The sequence below is a fragment of the Artemia franciscana genome, chromosome 16 (genome assembly GCF_032884065.1).
Source record: "Artemia franciscana chromosome 16, ASM3288406v1, whole genome shotgun sequence".
NCBI lineage: Eukaryota > Metazoa > Arthropoda > Branchiopoda > Anostraca > Artemiidae > Artemia > Artemia franciscana.
In genome coordinates this window covers 20,994,879-21,011,453 of record NC_088878.1, presented here as the reverse complement: position 1 = coordinate 21,011,453, position 16,575 = coordinate 20,994,879, and the positions used below count along the sequence as shown (strand labels likewise).

Here is a 16,575-nt window from a genome sequence, read left to right as displayed (position 1 = left end):
ACCCAGCCCCCTAATTTGCAAATATATAGCCCAAGTTATACAAGTCCAATGCATTCTGCCACCCGTTAGTCTTTGAGGCTATGAAACTGGTTTTCATAGATCGTACATTATCCTTATTATCCGTAGCAAATTATGCTTAGCATACTTTCATCGCCAGATCTATCATCAGGGCCTGTGCGGGTCATGTTAAATCTAAAGGTGTAGTTTTGGAGCCTTTCAACTATACTAAATAGCTATCTCAAACAACAACCAACTGACTCTCTTAAACTTTTGATCGAACAAGTTTTGGGGGAAAATGGAGGTGGGAAGGGGTGGGGCTAGTAGCCGTCCGATTTTCTTGTTCAAATAAAAGAGACACCAGAATTCAATTTCCGTTCAAATGAGCCCTATTCCGATGTTCTAAGACCGTTAGTTTGATATCGCTCCTGACAAAATAAAACAAAGTAGCATCCGTCCATGCTTTTTCTTGTGGCTAATAATATAAAATTCAACATTTTTGTAAATAGGTGCTTTAAACTTGTACAGCAGGGTTCTCTGATACGCTGAATCCAGTGGTTTGATTTTAATTAAAATTCTTTGACTTTGAGTGGGTGTTCCCTTTCTCTTTCAGGCAAATTTTTGCACTTTCTTAGCCTTTTATGGGTAAAACTAAGCTTAATCAATCTTATATATTTGGAATCAACAGGATAAGCCTATGATAAATCGACTAATATCAAAATACTAAGTTCAATTTTCCTTTATCAATGTTTTTTTTTGGAAAATTTTACTCGATTTATGCCTACCTTCTTATTTTTCAACTCCATTTCTATTTTGTTTACAGATGTAGAGGATGTATTCATATCCACCATTCACTCCACTTCCAACGGCTTTAATAGAAGAAAATCTAACTAAGAACTAGTAAATTACAAAAAAAAACTAAATATGAAGACAAAATTTAACCTGTTCAAATATTGTAAATTAGGAAATATAGAACATTTTTGCAATTTTTGGATTAAATATGCTTGCCTGTTATCTTGATGATACACTCTGTGGTCTATTTCTGATGTGGACATATGGTGGGATATCGGAAGTTTCAAGGTGGTGTATTTCCATAAATCCTAATCTGGACCATATTAAGAACTGTATTGAATCACTGTTTTTTGTTTGTTTTTTTTTAAATTAGCTTTTTTGTATGATTTACTCGATTGAATCGTGAATCTACGCGCTATATCGTGAAAAACAACAAGATTTAGGGAAAATTCACTAGTTTTAGAACAGAAATCACAATAAATCACTAGCTAGAAGAAAATCACTAGATAACATACAAATCACTAAAAATGGTGATAAATCATAGAGGTAGCAACCCTGGCTACAGTTCTATCACTTGGCAAAGTCCTGGAAGTGTTTGGCACACTTTCGTTTTTTGGCATGGCGACCCTCGTTAGCAAACTAGAATTTCTATTTTGATCACCTGTAAACACACACCTAAGGCTTGTTTTTGAATTTGGACTGTAGCCACCTTACCCCGCCTCCCCAAACCAAAAAGTGGCTATGCCAATCATTAAAGTGAGAGAGAACACAATATATAATCAACCAAAAGTTTGAACCTCAGATTAACTAGTCTTGACACCTGGAACGATCCACCTTTTTCGCGGTATAAGCAATTTGTCATTTTTTTCCTTCTTCTCGGAACTATTATGACGGTGATTGTGTAGATGCGGAAAGTCCCTGGGGGATGTTTGAGTGAGAAAAGTCAGTTCCTCTACATAGCACGCTAAGCATCTTGTATAAAGAGAGTATCGGGCCACCTTTAGGCGGTCGAATCTTACTCGGCTAGTAATGAGAAAATGCTTAGTTTTACGGCATTGATCATAAAATAACATGTGGCAGAAACATTTGTTAAATTCCGTGAGTGACGTGTCAGTCTTGTTCTAACTACAAGTATGAAAGAATTGTGTGGTTTTTCTAAGTTAAATAAAAATGTTTGCTATATTTCACTCTACACGTAAATCCTCTGTTATTGCTGCTATTGGAATATCTGATGCTAAACAGGGTAGAGTATCTCCTGTTCTCAATTCCAGTGGAATTGGTACTTACCCATTTCAACAACTTAACTCAACATGTCTCTCACAGGAAATGGTAAGTGTAGCCTATTACCGCAATTAAGTTTGATTTAGTTGCTGCGACCATCTCTTGAGCTCTGTGCCCTTTGCTTTCCATCTAGCTTTTGAGCCTTTGTCCAAGATTATGTCCTTGCTTCTGTACTGCTTCTTTCTCCCAGTGTTGCAACCCATAGTGATTTATAACTATTCCTAGTGATTTTTTATATTACCTTAACAAAAAAAAATAATAAATCAGGACATAAATCACTAGATTGTTGAAGAAAATCGCTAAATCAACCAAAAAGCGACTAAAACCTAATGATTTTTCTCAACGGATGGCAACCCTGCTCTCTCATTGCTTCTGGTCAAACAACTTCTGGTAACAAACTGTAAGTAAGGAGCGACCTGGCTCAATAATAACCGAAACTCTAAAAATGGAACATTTTTGGAACATGTCATTGGAAAAGGATACCAATAAATGCATCATTAGAATCAGATTTTTATGCTAACTTCAAATATATAAGTTTCATTAAGTTTAATCCTACTCATCAAAAGTTACGAGCCTGAGAATATTTGCTTTATTTTCGAAAAAAGGGGGAAACTCCCCCTAAAAGTCACGGAGTCTTAATTAAAATTTCACCATCAGATTCAGCATACCAAAGGATCCCATCGCAGAGGTTTCAAGCTCCTATCTGCAAAAATGTGGAATTTTGTTTTTTTTTTTGGTTTTTTCTTCCCAGGGGTGATCGTATCGACCCAGTCGTCATAGAATATCGCAAGAGGACTCATTAGAACGGAAATTAAAAGTTCTAGTGCCCTTTTTAAGTGACCAAAAAGAGAGGGTAACTAGGCCCCCTCCCACGCTCATATTTTCCCAAAGTCACCCGATCAAAATTTCTAGATAGCCATATTGTTCAGCATAGTCGAAAAATCTAATAGATATGTCTTTCAGGATGACTGAATTCCCCACAGCCCCAGGTGAAGGGCTGCAAGTTGTGAACTTTGCCCATTGTCTACATACAATGTTGGTTATTGGGAAGTATACAGACGTTTTCATGTGGAATTTCTTCTGGGGAAAGGTCAGGGGGAGAAGTTTACGTGGAAGGATCTTTCCATCGAGGAATTTTTCATGGGGGAAGAGAATTTTCCATGAAGGGGCGCTGGATGTTTCAGCGTTATTTGACTTGACTTTGACTTTTATTTACATAAAAAACAAGAGCGAAGAGCCAAGAGGTCATATGGTATGAGCTCTAACAAAATTCTAAGAATCCATAGATTGATTTAAAAGGTAAATCAGAGGCTTAATGTCGATTGGGATTTAAAATAAGAGCTCTGAGTCACAATGTCCTTCTAAATATCAAAATTCATTAAGATCCGATTACCCCCTCGTAAGTTATAAATACCTCATTTTTTTTCTAATTTCTCCTCTCCCTTTAGCCCCTCAGATGGCCGAATCTGGGAAAACGACTTTATCAAGTCAATTTGTGTCGCTCCCTGACACGCCTACCAATTTTCATCGTCCTAGCATGTCCAGAAGCACCAAACTCGCCAAAGCACTGAACCCCTCCCTCCAACTCCCCCAAAGAGAGCAAATCCAGTACGGTTACGTCAATCACGTATCTACGACATTTGCTTATTCTATCCACCAAGTTTCATCCCGATTCCTCCACTCTATGCGTTTTCCAAGATTTCTGTTTCCCTCCTCCAACCCCCTTTGTCCCCGGATCCAATTCGAATCGAAAATGGAGCATCTGAGACATAAGATCCTTCTATATATCCAGTTTCATTAAGATCCGATCATCATTCGTAAGATAAAAATACCCCAATTTTCACGTTTTCCAAGAATTCTGGTTTCCCCCTCCAACTCCTCCCAATGTCACAGGATCTGGTCGGAATTTAAAATAAGAGCTTCAAAGCACAAGATCCTTCTAAATGTCAAATTTCATTAAGATCTGATCACCCGTTCGTAATTTACAAATACCTAATTTTTCCGAATTACTCCCCCCCCCAACTCCACCAAAGAGAGAGGATCCGGTCCAGTTACGTCAGTCACGTATCTTAGACTTGTTTCTATTCCTCCCTTCAAATTTTATCCTGATCTCTCCTCTTTAAGTATTTTCTAAGATTCCCCCCCAACTGGCCTTCCAGTGACGCTGGATCCGGTTGAGATTTAAAATACGTGATCTGAGTTACGAGGTCCTTCTAAATATGAAGTTTTTTAAAGAACCGATCACTCCTTCGTAAGTTAAAAATACGTAATTTTTTCTAATTTTTCAGAAGTAACCCCCCCCCCAATTCCCCCAAAGAGAGCGGATCCGTTCCAATTATGTCAATCACGTATCTAAGACTTCTGCTTATTTTTCCCACCAAGTTTCATCCTAATCCCTCCACTCAAAGCGTTTTCCATGATTTTAGCCCCCCCCCCAAACTCCCCCAATGTCACCAGATCAGGTCGGAACTTAAAATAAGAGCTTTGAGACACGATATCCTTCTAAATATCAAATTTTATTGAGATCCGATCTCCCTTTCGTAAGTTAAAAATACCTCATTTTTTCTATTTTTTTAGAATTAATCCCCCCCTCCCTCAACTCTCCCAAAGAGAGCGGATCCGTTCCGGTTATTTCAATCATGTATCTAGGACTTTCGCTTATTTTTACCACCAAGTTTCATCCCGATGCCTCCACTCTAAGGGTTTTCCAAGATTTTAGGTTCCCCCTCCCAAATACCCCCAGTGTCAACAGATCCGGTCGGGATTTAAACTAAGAGCTCTGAGAAACGATATCCTTCCAAACATCAAATTTCATTAAGATTTGATAAAAAAATATAATTAAAAATACTTCATTTTTTCTGTTTTTTTCCGAATTGACCGGCCCCCCACTCCCCCCAGATGGTCAAATTGGGAAAACGACTATTTCTAATTTAATCTGGTCCGGTCCCTGATATGCTTGCCATAATTTCATCGTCCTAGCTTACTTGGAAGTGCCTAAAGTAGCAAAATCGGGACCGACAGAATTTGCGATCGCTATATGTCACTTGGTTAATACCAAGTGCCATAAGAAAAATATAAACTATTACAGATATAAATCACTACGCTATGGAAAAAAAAATTGCTAACGCCTAGCGATTAACTATATAAACATTCCTAAAGGCATCGTAAATTAATAACAATAATAATAATAATAAACCTTATAATAATAATAATATTCCTAAAAGCATCCTAGACTAATTGAAATTATAATAAAAATTAAAAAAGAGAAAAAGAGACAATCGTCTTCTCTTAAACACCCCCAGGGCAACAACCACCATCCAAATACCTCGTCAATGCCTCGCTCTTTATGCTAAAGTTTTACTTAAGCATAAAAAGAGCGAGGTATTGACGGTTGGCGAAACCCCTCATATACGTAATAATTTCCGTTCGTTTAAGTTTTAATGTTGCTCCTTACTTTTAGCTGAAAAACATGTTTTTTATATTTAATATACAAAAAGCATTGTGCTAGTTTGAAATCCCTCTTGTGTAGCTGGATGCTTACCTTTGATATTGTATTCTTGCATGTTTAGCAGTTAATAATGATGTTGAATGTATGTTACGTGTTTACTAGGTTACTAGAAACCGTACTGTTGACTCGCAAAAACAAAGTTTGTTTTACATGATTCTTAGAAATGGTCGTTTTAAGGGTCAAGTTAAAATTCTTCGATCAGTTCTTTGGCTTAACTGCTTTAAATAAAAATCAGGTTGTCTGGATAATTACTTTGGTACTTCCGTGTTAGCCAGTACACACTTGAAAAGTGAAGTTAGGTTAATCATAATGAAATATATGATACTAAATTATAATGATGTGTAATGACAATGAAAATATAATGATTAAGTAAATGATGAAAATGTAATACTTCAGTTACAAAACTGTCGAAACCACGAAAAAGAACTATGGAAAGAGGGTTGCTCAGAACGCATTATATTAAATACGTAACCCAACCAAAATGCCAACTCTCTGTATTAAATATTTAATTAAAATATAGTTACTATGTATTTTATTCCAGTGAAACTAAGCTAATTATCTCCGAATAGAGAAATGTCAACCGGTGTCTAGGTAAATACGGTATTCAAACCGTAAGTAGACTAAATAAAATAGAAGGAGAGAGGGTAAAACTCTAGGGGTCTGACGTATTCCCCCCAGAAAATTCCTAGCCCTTGAAAATTCCCTTCTCCCAACAATTCCTCGCTAGAGAATTCTCCCCAAATGTAAAATTGAGCAGTCAAATGGAAATTAAGACAAATCAAAAGAATGAAGAAAAGAAGGGATTATGGAAAGTCTAGCTATATTCCAAAATTTAAGGTGCAGAATCAAACAGTTGTGGTGTAACGAATGTAAGAAGCAACTCGGGCCAAAATTAACCAAACGTCTAAAAAAAGGAAATTTGATAACAATTCAAATTATCAAAATCTTGTTTTTAGCTGATTTCAAATATATGGAGTTCATTAAATTTAGCTTAGCATATCAAGCGCCACGAGCGTGGGAAAGTTTGTCTGATTTTCGAAAAATGTGAGTGATCTTAACAAAATCACACCATTAGATTCAGCATATTAGAAAGCCCTATTGTGGAGGTTTCAAGCTTGTATCTATAAAAATGTGGAATTTTCCTATTTTCCCCCAGAAGAAAGATCTCGGATTCGTATTTATTATTTTTTTTTTTTTTTAGAACCATCTGATCGATGGTTCCAAAATATCGGAGATGGCTCATTCAAACTGGAAATAAAAGTGCTAGGCCATTATAAAGTGACCATGTACTTGGTTCTGACCTAGAGCTTGACTTATTGTAATTTAAATTAAATTGAAAAAAAAATAATGCTCCTTAAAGGTAGCCTACTTCAGACAGGAAGACCTTATGGTGTACGCCTAGTGGACGTGTTCTTGATCACATGGGATGAACTGGTGTCATATACTACAGCTATTGGCAAGAGCGTCACTTATGGGTTGAGGGGGGGCTCCCCCTTCCAGTATTTTAACCCATTCAGATAGAGAATTTAGGTCAGTAAAAAGTGGTGCGAAGCGCCACTATTTTACTGGCCCATTATTTTTTTATTATCATTATTTGGGTAAATGGGCTGACGAAAATAATATGACGCAAAATCAATGAAAGTAAATCATTCTCAGTTGAAAAGAACAAAAATGAAGTAATTCAATAGCAATACCACCCAAATCAGATCAGTCGGTAAAAATGACCAGATAAGCAGTAAGATCCCTCCCTCCACGTCCCAAACACTATCGCTAGTGATGCCTGTGGTCAGTTCCAGACCAAGTCCAGGTGAAGTGATTGATCGTACTTCTTAGTCCCACTCTGTTATCTCTGCGCACTTCCGTCATATTGCAACTCTTATACTGTTGTCACTAATTTCATGTTTTCAAACCTTTTTAAGGCACTTGGTATTAACCAAGTGACATATAGCAATCGCAAATTCTGTCGGTCTGTCTGTCGGTCCCGGTTTTGCTACTTTAGGCGCTTCCAGGTAAGCTAGGACGATGAAATTAGGCAGGCATATCAGGGATTGGACCAGATTAAATTAGAAATAGTCTTTTTCCCGATTTGACCATCTGGGCGGGAGTGGGGGGCCCGTTAATTCGGAAAAATCGAAAAAAAAAGTATTTTTAACTTACGAACGGTTAATCAGATCTTAATGAAATTTGATGTTTGGAAGGATATCGTGTCTCAGAGCTGTTATTTCAAATCCCGACCGGATCTGGTGACATTGGGGAGGAAGTTGGGAGGGGGAAACCTAATATATTGTAAAACACTTGGAGTGGAGGATTCGGGATGAAACTTGGTGAGAAAAATAAACACAAGTCATAGATACATGATTGACATAACCGGAACGGATCCGCTCTCTTTGGGGGGGGTGATTCTGAAAAATTAGAAAAAATGACGTATTTTTAACTTACGAAGGAGTGATCGGATCTTCATGAAACTTCATATTTAGAAGGACCTCGTAACTCGGATCTCTTATTTTAAATCTCAACCGGATCCAGCGTCATTGGGGGGGGGGCAGTTGCGGGGACCGGAAATCCTAGAAAATACTTAAAGCGGAGAGATCAGGATGAAACTGGATGGGAAGAATAAAAACCTGTCTAAGATACGTGACTGACATAACCGGACCGGATCTGCTCTCTTTGGTGGAGTTGGGGGGGGGGTAACTCGGAAAAATAAGGCATTTGTAACTTACGAATGGGTGACCAGATCTTAATGAAATTTGATGTTTAGAAGGATCTTGTGCTTTAAAGCTCTAATTTTGGATTCCAACCAGATCCTGCGACATTGGGGGGGGGGGGAGTTGGAGGGGGAAACCGGAATTCTTGGAAAACGTGAAAATTTGGGTATTTTTATCTTACGAATAGGTGATCGGATCTTATTGAAACTTGATATATATAAAAGGATCTTATGTCTCAGATGCTCCATTTTCGACTCGAATTGGATAAGGGGACATAGGGGGTTGGAGGAGGGAAACAGAAATTTTGGAAAACGCTTAGAATGGAGAGATCGGGATGAAACTTGATGGGAAGAATCAGCACAAGTTCTAGATACGTGGTTGACACAATTGGAACGAATCCGTTCTCTTTGGAGGAGCTGGGGGTGTTAATTTGGAAAAATTAGAAAAATTGAGGTTTTTTTAGCTTAAGAACGGATGACCGGATCTTAGTGAAATTTTTTTTTAGAAGGAATTCATGTCTCAGAGCTCTTATTTCGAATCCCGACCAGATTTGTTGACATTGGGGGGAGTTGGAGGGGGAAATTTTGGAAAACGCTTGGAGTGGAGGAATCGGGATGAAGCTTGGTGGATAGAATAAGCAAATGTCCTTGATACGTGATTGACGTAACCGTACTGGATTCGCTCTCTTTGGGGGAGCTGGGGGAGGGGCTCAGTAATTTGGCGAGTTTGGTGCTTCTGGACGCGCTAGGACGATGAAAATTGGTTGGCGTGTCAGGGAGCTGCACAAATTGACTTGATAAAGTCGTTTTCCCAGATTCGACTATCTTGGGGGCTAAAGGGAGAGGAAAAATTAGAAAAAATGATGTATTTATATCTTACGAGTGGGTGATCGGATCTTAATGAATTTTCATATTTAGAAGGATATCGTGACTCAGAGCTCTTATTTTAAATCCTGACCGGCATTAAGCCTCTGATTTACCTTTTAAATCAATCTATTGATTCTTAGAATTTGGTTAGAGCTCATACCATATGAGCTCTTGGCTCTTAGCTCTTCTTGCCTCGTCACAATTGCCATATGAGCTCTTAGCTTTTGTTAAATAATATAAGCAGGAAGTAAAATGAAATTGTTCTAGGAAGTTTCTATGGAAGACATGGTCATATAAACTTTGGAGGAGGATCGTTCGGTAAAAATATTAAGCATATTGCGTCATTGGCGCTTCAGTGAAAACTATATGTTTCTTGAAAAGTCTTGGAAAGAACCAATAAAATTAAAAAGAATATTTGATACATAATGATTTTAATTCCTGAAAGCTCATTATGTCAATATTTTATTTCACTGTAATTTTAATTTTATTTTCAATGTTGTAATTAGTACGTAAGAAAATATCTATATATATTTTGTAATATAATTCATTTTCAGTAAAGCGCCAATGACGCCATTAGCTTTATAATTTTACCGTTTGGGCAGGAGGCAGTAAACAAACACTTTTTCGAAGTGGTTTTTGTTCGTTTTATGCTTGATCTGCACAGTTTAAGTTTTAGTCGTTTTAAGATTTATTCATTCATTTATATTAGTACCTGTTGTATGTTTATTTGCTATGATTCTTTATTTAATTTCTGGTCATTTTGAGTTTGAATTATTATATATATATATTTTTTTTTCAATCTTAATTTTAATATGGCCTTTGCTTTTCTTTGATTTTTCGGAGAGTTTTTTTTTTGAATTAATTCGTAAGACAGGCCCATAGGATATCAATTATAACGGTAACACCTAGAATGTATGCTATGGTTTTAGATGGTTCAAATTCGATCCGATGGATGTTGTCGCTTATACTCCTCTGCAACTATAATCTTTAGGTCGCAGTTGCTGCGTTGCTTCATGGGGCGGCGGCTGTGCTCGCCTTGTTTAAATATCATTCCAGTACTATCATCTTTATACCATCCTTATTATTAGAATTCATGGAAGCATTTTAAATTCTTCACCGAGACTATAGAGTGGTTTACTATAGAGACATGGCATAATTTCGGGAGTGGGGATTTATGAAAATAGACTAGTAAGACCAATTAACCTAGTTGAGAGAAGTAGAAACATTTTTCTTAAATTCTGTTTTTATCTTTTATTGATTACGGCCGCCGAACGATATATAGACGAAATATCTATTTTTTTAAACTCTGTTCCAGAAGTCGTATCATTTCGCTACGCTATGGAAAGGAAGGGATGATTTTGGCAATTTCTGTGCTAAGATTGTTCCTGTACTAGGGGGTAAAAATCAAAGAAAACACTTATTTAGTGAATTTATTTGTAATTTGTTAATACACATTTTATGTTTCTTTTAAACTTTTGGGATTGGCCATGGCCCTCACCCAATAGTGACGTCCCTGAAAATAAACTTTTAATTGTCAGATTTATGGGAATATCGTCATGTAGCTGCTAATGCTATAATGTAAAATTTTATAATAAACTTTGAGTTGCGATAATTTCTGCTTTCACAAATATTGTTTTTCGACTTTCTTTTTTTTTATGAACCTTTTTTGTTTTCTTATTTTGTGAATTGCCTTAGGAGTCTACTAACTATAATTTAAAATGGTGAAAGTGAACTTACATTACGATAGTCAGTAAAACCATAAATAACGTCATTGACATTATAATCTACGTATTGTTATTGTGTAGTTTGGAACAAGGTACCAAATCAATATATAAACGCGCTAAAACGTGCTTTGCATCATTTGTCAAAGTAAGATGCACATAGAAATCGCTGACTGTCAAAGAAGTGCCAACAAATTCGGGAAAACATGGGATTTGGTGGAGGGGAGCTGGCCAGTCCCTCCTGTGTACGTGTTTGATCGTAATAGGTTTCAGAGATATTCAAAGAGACTAGATCTAAGAGACATCTATGACAGAATTTTTTGAAAATCAAGAGACATTTTGTAGAAAAATTCGGGAATATATTGGAAAGATTATCGAAAACATGATAAAAGAGAAAAAAAAGTGAAGATGAAATTTGAGGAGATATATCTCCAAAATGTTTGAAAAGTTTAATTTAATTTCTTTTTTCTTCTAGTTTTGGTCGCTGTGGTCTTGGCTTCCTATAAGGATAACTGTGTATCAGCCTACGCTTTTGTTTACGTCAGAAGAGCATGGTTACAGTCTTACGACTCTTTTTACTAAAGTCGAAAACCATAGTCCAACCGTTATTATTATCAAGACTTCTATGGGTGAGGTAAGAATACTTGGAAAAGTTGGCTTATAAATAACTATGTCAAATAATAGCATATAGAAAAGTGTTTCTTAACTAGGAATTTCCGGAATCTTAGAAGTTGTTTCAAAGAAGTTGACGAGTGGTACAGCAATAAAGTGTGAACTATGATGGAACCGCTTCAACTCGGACGATAAAATATAAAAAAGCTATTTATTCTAAATAGGTCCCTTGGAACCTCTTCTTTATTCAAGGCCTCCTCAAAGCTAAAAATTCTTTGAAACGATGCCAGAAAATAAACCCAGAAGATAGCATTGTCACAAGCCAGTGTATATGAAGGAACGGGGGGGTTATAACTTTTACTGGCTGCCTAGACTTTTTGGTGGGAGCGTTCGATTGTCGTTTTAATGCTATTGCCTATTTGGAGGATGCAGCAGTTCAAAGGCACTCTTTTACATGCAATAGCTTTGGTCCTTTGGTTTTATTAGAAGCGTATCAAAATCGAATAGAACATTTTGAACGGTTTCTTCTCTAGCCATGATTGTGGCAAATGGGGGTATTGCAATTGAAGCTTCGTGGGTCCATGGTAAATGAGTCCATTTTGCGTACTATGAGTCCTTTGTAATGAGTCCTTTGTACTATGGTCAAAATGCTTTGTGGACTTTTACCTTTGCACATTTATAATGAAACTTCCTTATAACGAGGGACATCTCCCAAAATGAAACCTATCTGTTGACTAAAATGGTAATTAGTGTGTTTTTAAGAGTTCAATTTGGCCAACTCCACATTAAGGAAAAAAATTGCATATTCTATGTACTCTATTCGAAGACATAAGCAAATACATGAAAATGTTAAGTTTTTTTCCCGTGATGATTTTTCAATAAAGAAAAAATTCAGTAATGCGTTTTAATGCAGTACTAGAAAAAACGCTGGGCTTTTTTTGTCACTTTTTCCCCTTTTTTTCTTATTTAGTTTTGTAGAGCGGTTTGTGTCTTTGCTATGCCTAGCATTATGGAAGTAATAATGTGCTGCAGCTTTAAGCCCCGCGAACCACTAATAAGCACTCCTATTCCCTCCTGTTTAAAGCTCTGATTTTGTATCTCTTATGAAATCTCGCAATATTTCTGGACGTTTCTTAGAGCCTCAAAGTTTTCTAGGAGGATAATCTTTGGCCATTCTGAAGAAATTTCCATGCTCCTTTAGGATACGCACGCGTACATAAGTTCAAGTCCCTATATTCTTAAAAAGTATTCGTCTGTCTTATCGAAAACTGTATGAATAATCTTTTTTGCAGGTCTTTGGAGCTTACTGCTCATCTCCATGGAGGAAGCGAAATGAAAAGGCCGCATTTGGGAGCAAGCAGGGATATTTTGGAACTGGTGAAACCTTTGTGTTTACTCTTCTCCCTGAAATGAATAAATACCCTTGGGTGGGGATTGAAGGGAGTACTAGCAATGATTCCAAGGGCACTGGCCTCTTCATGGCTGCTGACAATTATATGCTTGTTATCGGTGGGGGGTAAGTTTTTATATTTTTTTTTTGTATTACTCCAACTTTTTAAAACACAGCAATGGTAAGTAATGCAATGGTTGTAATGTTTGCAACTAAACGGATTGGAAAATCATCCTCAAATTTTTTTATTTTATTTGAAAAAAAACTGAAGTTGTAGTTCTCCTTGTTGACCAAGGAGTTGTTTTTACTGGGAAACCTTGAATGAACTCATCATAAATTTGATGCATCATCTTTATGAAAGGGTCAGGTTTTGAAATACAAGTAAACTGTAGGCTACAATTGGTGGTGTTTTGCTAGCGATAAGTTTCATGCTCTTTGGGTAGTTATGCATACATTAACTAAAGTGATTGGCAATGTATAAAAACCTTTTTAATGAGAAAATTTATTCCGTTGTCGAAAAAAAAAAACATTAAAAAAACAGAACAATAGGGCTATACTTCCACGTAAATCAATATCATGATAATTAATCCTTGAGAATTAAGAGACCATCGTGTTCACGAACCCAAATAGTTTTCTCAATGGCCTCAGATGCTGTTATTGATAATAAAATATTGATAAAAATAAAATTGCGCAATTTTAGTTTTAAGTTATATAGTTGGATAGAAAACGATGGTTAGTTTTGTGTTTAAAAAAAAGGCAAGTGGAAAAGTAAGGGAAAGCAAGTGGAAAAGTAAGGAAAAGCAAGTGGAAAAGTAAGGAAAAGCAAGTGGAAAAGTAAGGGAAAGCAAGTGTAAAAGTAAGGAAAAGCAAGTAAGGAAAAGCAAGTGGAAAAGTAAGGGAAAGCAAGTGAAAAAGTAAGGAAAAGCAAGTGGAAAAGTAAGGGAAAGCAAGTAAGGAAAAGCAAGTGGAAAAGTAAGGAAAAGCAAGTGGAAAAGTAAGGAAAAGCAAGTGGAAAAGTAAGGAAAAGCAAGTGGAAAAGTAAGGAAAAGCAAGTGGAAAAGTAAGGAAAAGCAAGTGGAAAAGTAAGGAAAAGCAAGTGGAAAAGTAAGGGAAAGCAAGTAAGGAAAGGCAAGTGGAAAAGTAAGGAAAAGCAAGTGGAAAAGTAAGGGAAAGCAAGTAAGGAAAAGTAAGGGAAAGCAAGTAAGGAAAGGCAAGTGGAAAAGTAAGGAAAAGCAAGTAAGGAAAAGCAAGTGGAAAAGTAAGGAAAAGTAAGGAAAAGCAAGTGGAAAACTAGGAAAGGCAAGTGGAAAACCGCTCTACAACAGGGTAACATACGTTATTATACATATGATGAAACATTTTTAGGTATGTGTTCTGCGTCTGCTCATATAGCAAGACTGAAAAACATATATGCGGCTTCTAACTCAAAACCTACGTGTGGAGTTAGGTTTAACATTTGATTGTCGATTCGGATATTAGTATCTTTTAGTTTTTGGAAGTTTGATGATGCTTCGTAACAAAACCTTGGACTACAGATAAATTAGTAATTTGAGAAATCAACGGTCTGCATGGTGCTTCAAGTTATTTTGGCCATAGAATTACTTGGGTCAAGCAATTATTTTGATATAGCTATTCAATAGGCTTTTTCTCTGTTGCTATATAAACTGCATATATTTGTTTCTTTACATCTGTCACGGAAGTTTGCCTTCTTCTCTGAGAATTTGTGCTTCTTCCCTACAGTTAACCAGGATATACTTGATGGTAGGAAGTAATGTATTTCCAAGTACCTTGTACTGGAAATAATTTTTTTATTCAAAATGAATAGTATGTACCTAAATGTAACTGAGTCAGCTTTTGTATACGTCTTGAACGATTTATTTTAAGATATAGGTGATTTGAGCATTTGAAGACGAAATATGACTCTTTCCTGTAGATCTGAGAGTAATTAATTTGTGTGTGGTGGGGCGGACCTTGCTGGATCGAGGCTCAGGCCTCAAAGGCCAATTGCCTCCACGCCTTTGGTTTCTGAGTAACACATCACTAACCCCCATCCCAAGTCTGGACCTGGCTCTAGGATTAAAACCTGCAACCCGAAGGGTAAAGGCTTATGAATCCAGTTTTCCATCCACTGGTCGAGGTTGGCCGGTAGCAGGTAATATAGATCAGCATGTTGTTACTTTAGCTACCTCGTTCAAATTTCACCACACTTATCCCAATCTTAACATAGTATTGGTTATGAAGGTATTGGCTAAATAAAGTTTTCATTTAAAAAATATTGAATGTTAGAAAAACTTTGAGACAACTTGTTTTATGCTTTGTAGTAACAGTTTCTAATTAACTACCTAACAGTTTCAAGATGTCGTAATTTTGTTCTTGTTATGAGTTGAATTTAGCGAGAAAGAAGTTTCTTTTCACTTAATCAGCACTATAAGTTTAACTGCGCTTATTTATTATTTCTTTTTATAGAAATGGCCAAGCTATCTACATTGATGCAGATCTACGCTTTGGAAACACGGACACGTGCTTGACCTTCAACAATCGACCTTTATGTCCAACTAAGGATTTTGAAATTCAAGTCATCGAAGTCATCGGCTTTGTCGGCTGCGAGACCCCATAAAATCTGTGTTTTCTTTTATAGTCTATTCCCTTTTTACAAGGCCGTATCAAAGGGGGGTTAGGAGGTTTAACCCCCCCCCAAAAAAAAAAAAAAATCTTGCTTACGACCCTGCCCTTGTGTTTAAGTTTTTGAGGATATCCCAGATCAAAAATATATGTTAGGCAAATAGCTGAACTTTTAGCAGGTATGCCGTACAAAATTAAAACACAACTTTTTAAAGAACAGATTTTTTATTTTTAAATCAATAAAAAAAAAGTTGTACACATTCTGCTTTGTACAAGCCTAAAAAAAAGATGTATCGATTTTGTAAACGTAATAGATCAACGCAGCTGATCAGGTAACAACACCTAGACAATCTGCTTAGAAATAGAAAAAGTACATAGTGTTTCGATTTTAGACGATAGATCTATATTAAGAACAGTTTGATACTGAAGACTTTATATTACAAGACCCTAGATAATATTAGTTTCTGTGCTAGGCTACGTTTTCACTTTGCTTTTTCAGATAATGGTGGCAGAGTGATGTCGAAACGAGCAACCTATCAGGTTGGTCAAATCAACAGGACCATATTGGTCCCACTCCGTCATGGGACGCATTAATTTGGAATAAAAATAATAATAATCTATTTGAACCCAGTATACATACAAAAATGTACCTAGAGGAGTAAAAAACTTTCATAATGGCACCATAAAAATACATGGGGAGCAAAAAACGAGTTATAAAGCCAGCCAATTGTTTGTTTTGTCGAATAGAACTTTAACTCCAGAAAAACGTCCATAGGACTTTCTCAACTTCTCTCAACAAATTTATTGTTAGTGACCATGTTTCTCAAATCGAGGTCATGAATGCAAGTCCAAGGTACTTTAGAGACATACTGGCAAAAATTGAATCAGGACGAACCTGAATTTTTGAATCAGGAGGGCGATGACAACCAAAAACGAGAAATTCAGTTTTAGCAGAAGCGACTGACAGCCCGGTGTCAGACAACCTGGCATAAAGGCTGCTCACAGCAGCCTGCAGTGATTGCAAATTATTAGACAGCAGAAGAATGGTTCAGAAGTCTTTTGGCCAGCTTTACCTGAAATA

At 36.6% G+C, this 16,575-nt stretch overlaps 1 protein-coding gene across 1 annotated transcript; it reads left to right on the top strand.

Annotated features, from left to right (window-relative positions):
- Positions 1–1,902: 1,902 nt before the first annotated feature.
- Positions 1,903–16,333, top strand: LOC136036860 (GTPase-activating protein skywalker-like). Its single transcript, XM_065719193.1, has 4 exons — positions 1,903–2,118; positions 11,346–11,504; positions 12,775–12,998; positions 15,339–16,333. The coding sequence occupies exons 1-4, from the start codon at positions 1,960–1,962 to the stop codon at positions 15,487–15,489; spliced, it is 693 nt and encodes a 230-aa protein (XP_065575265.1). The 5' UTR covers positions 1,903–1,959; the 3' UTR covers positions 15,490–16,333.
- Positions 16,334–16,575: the final 242 nt, after the last annotated feature.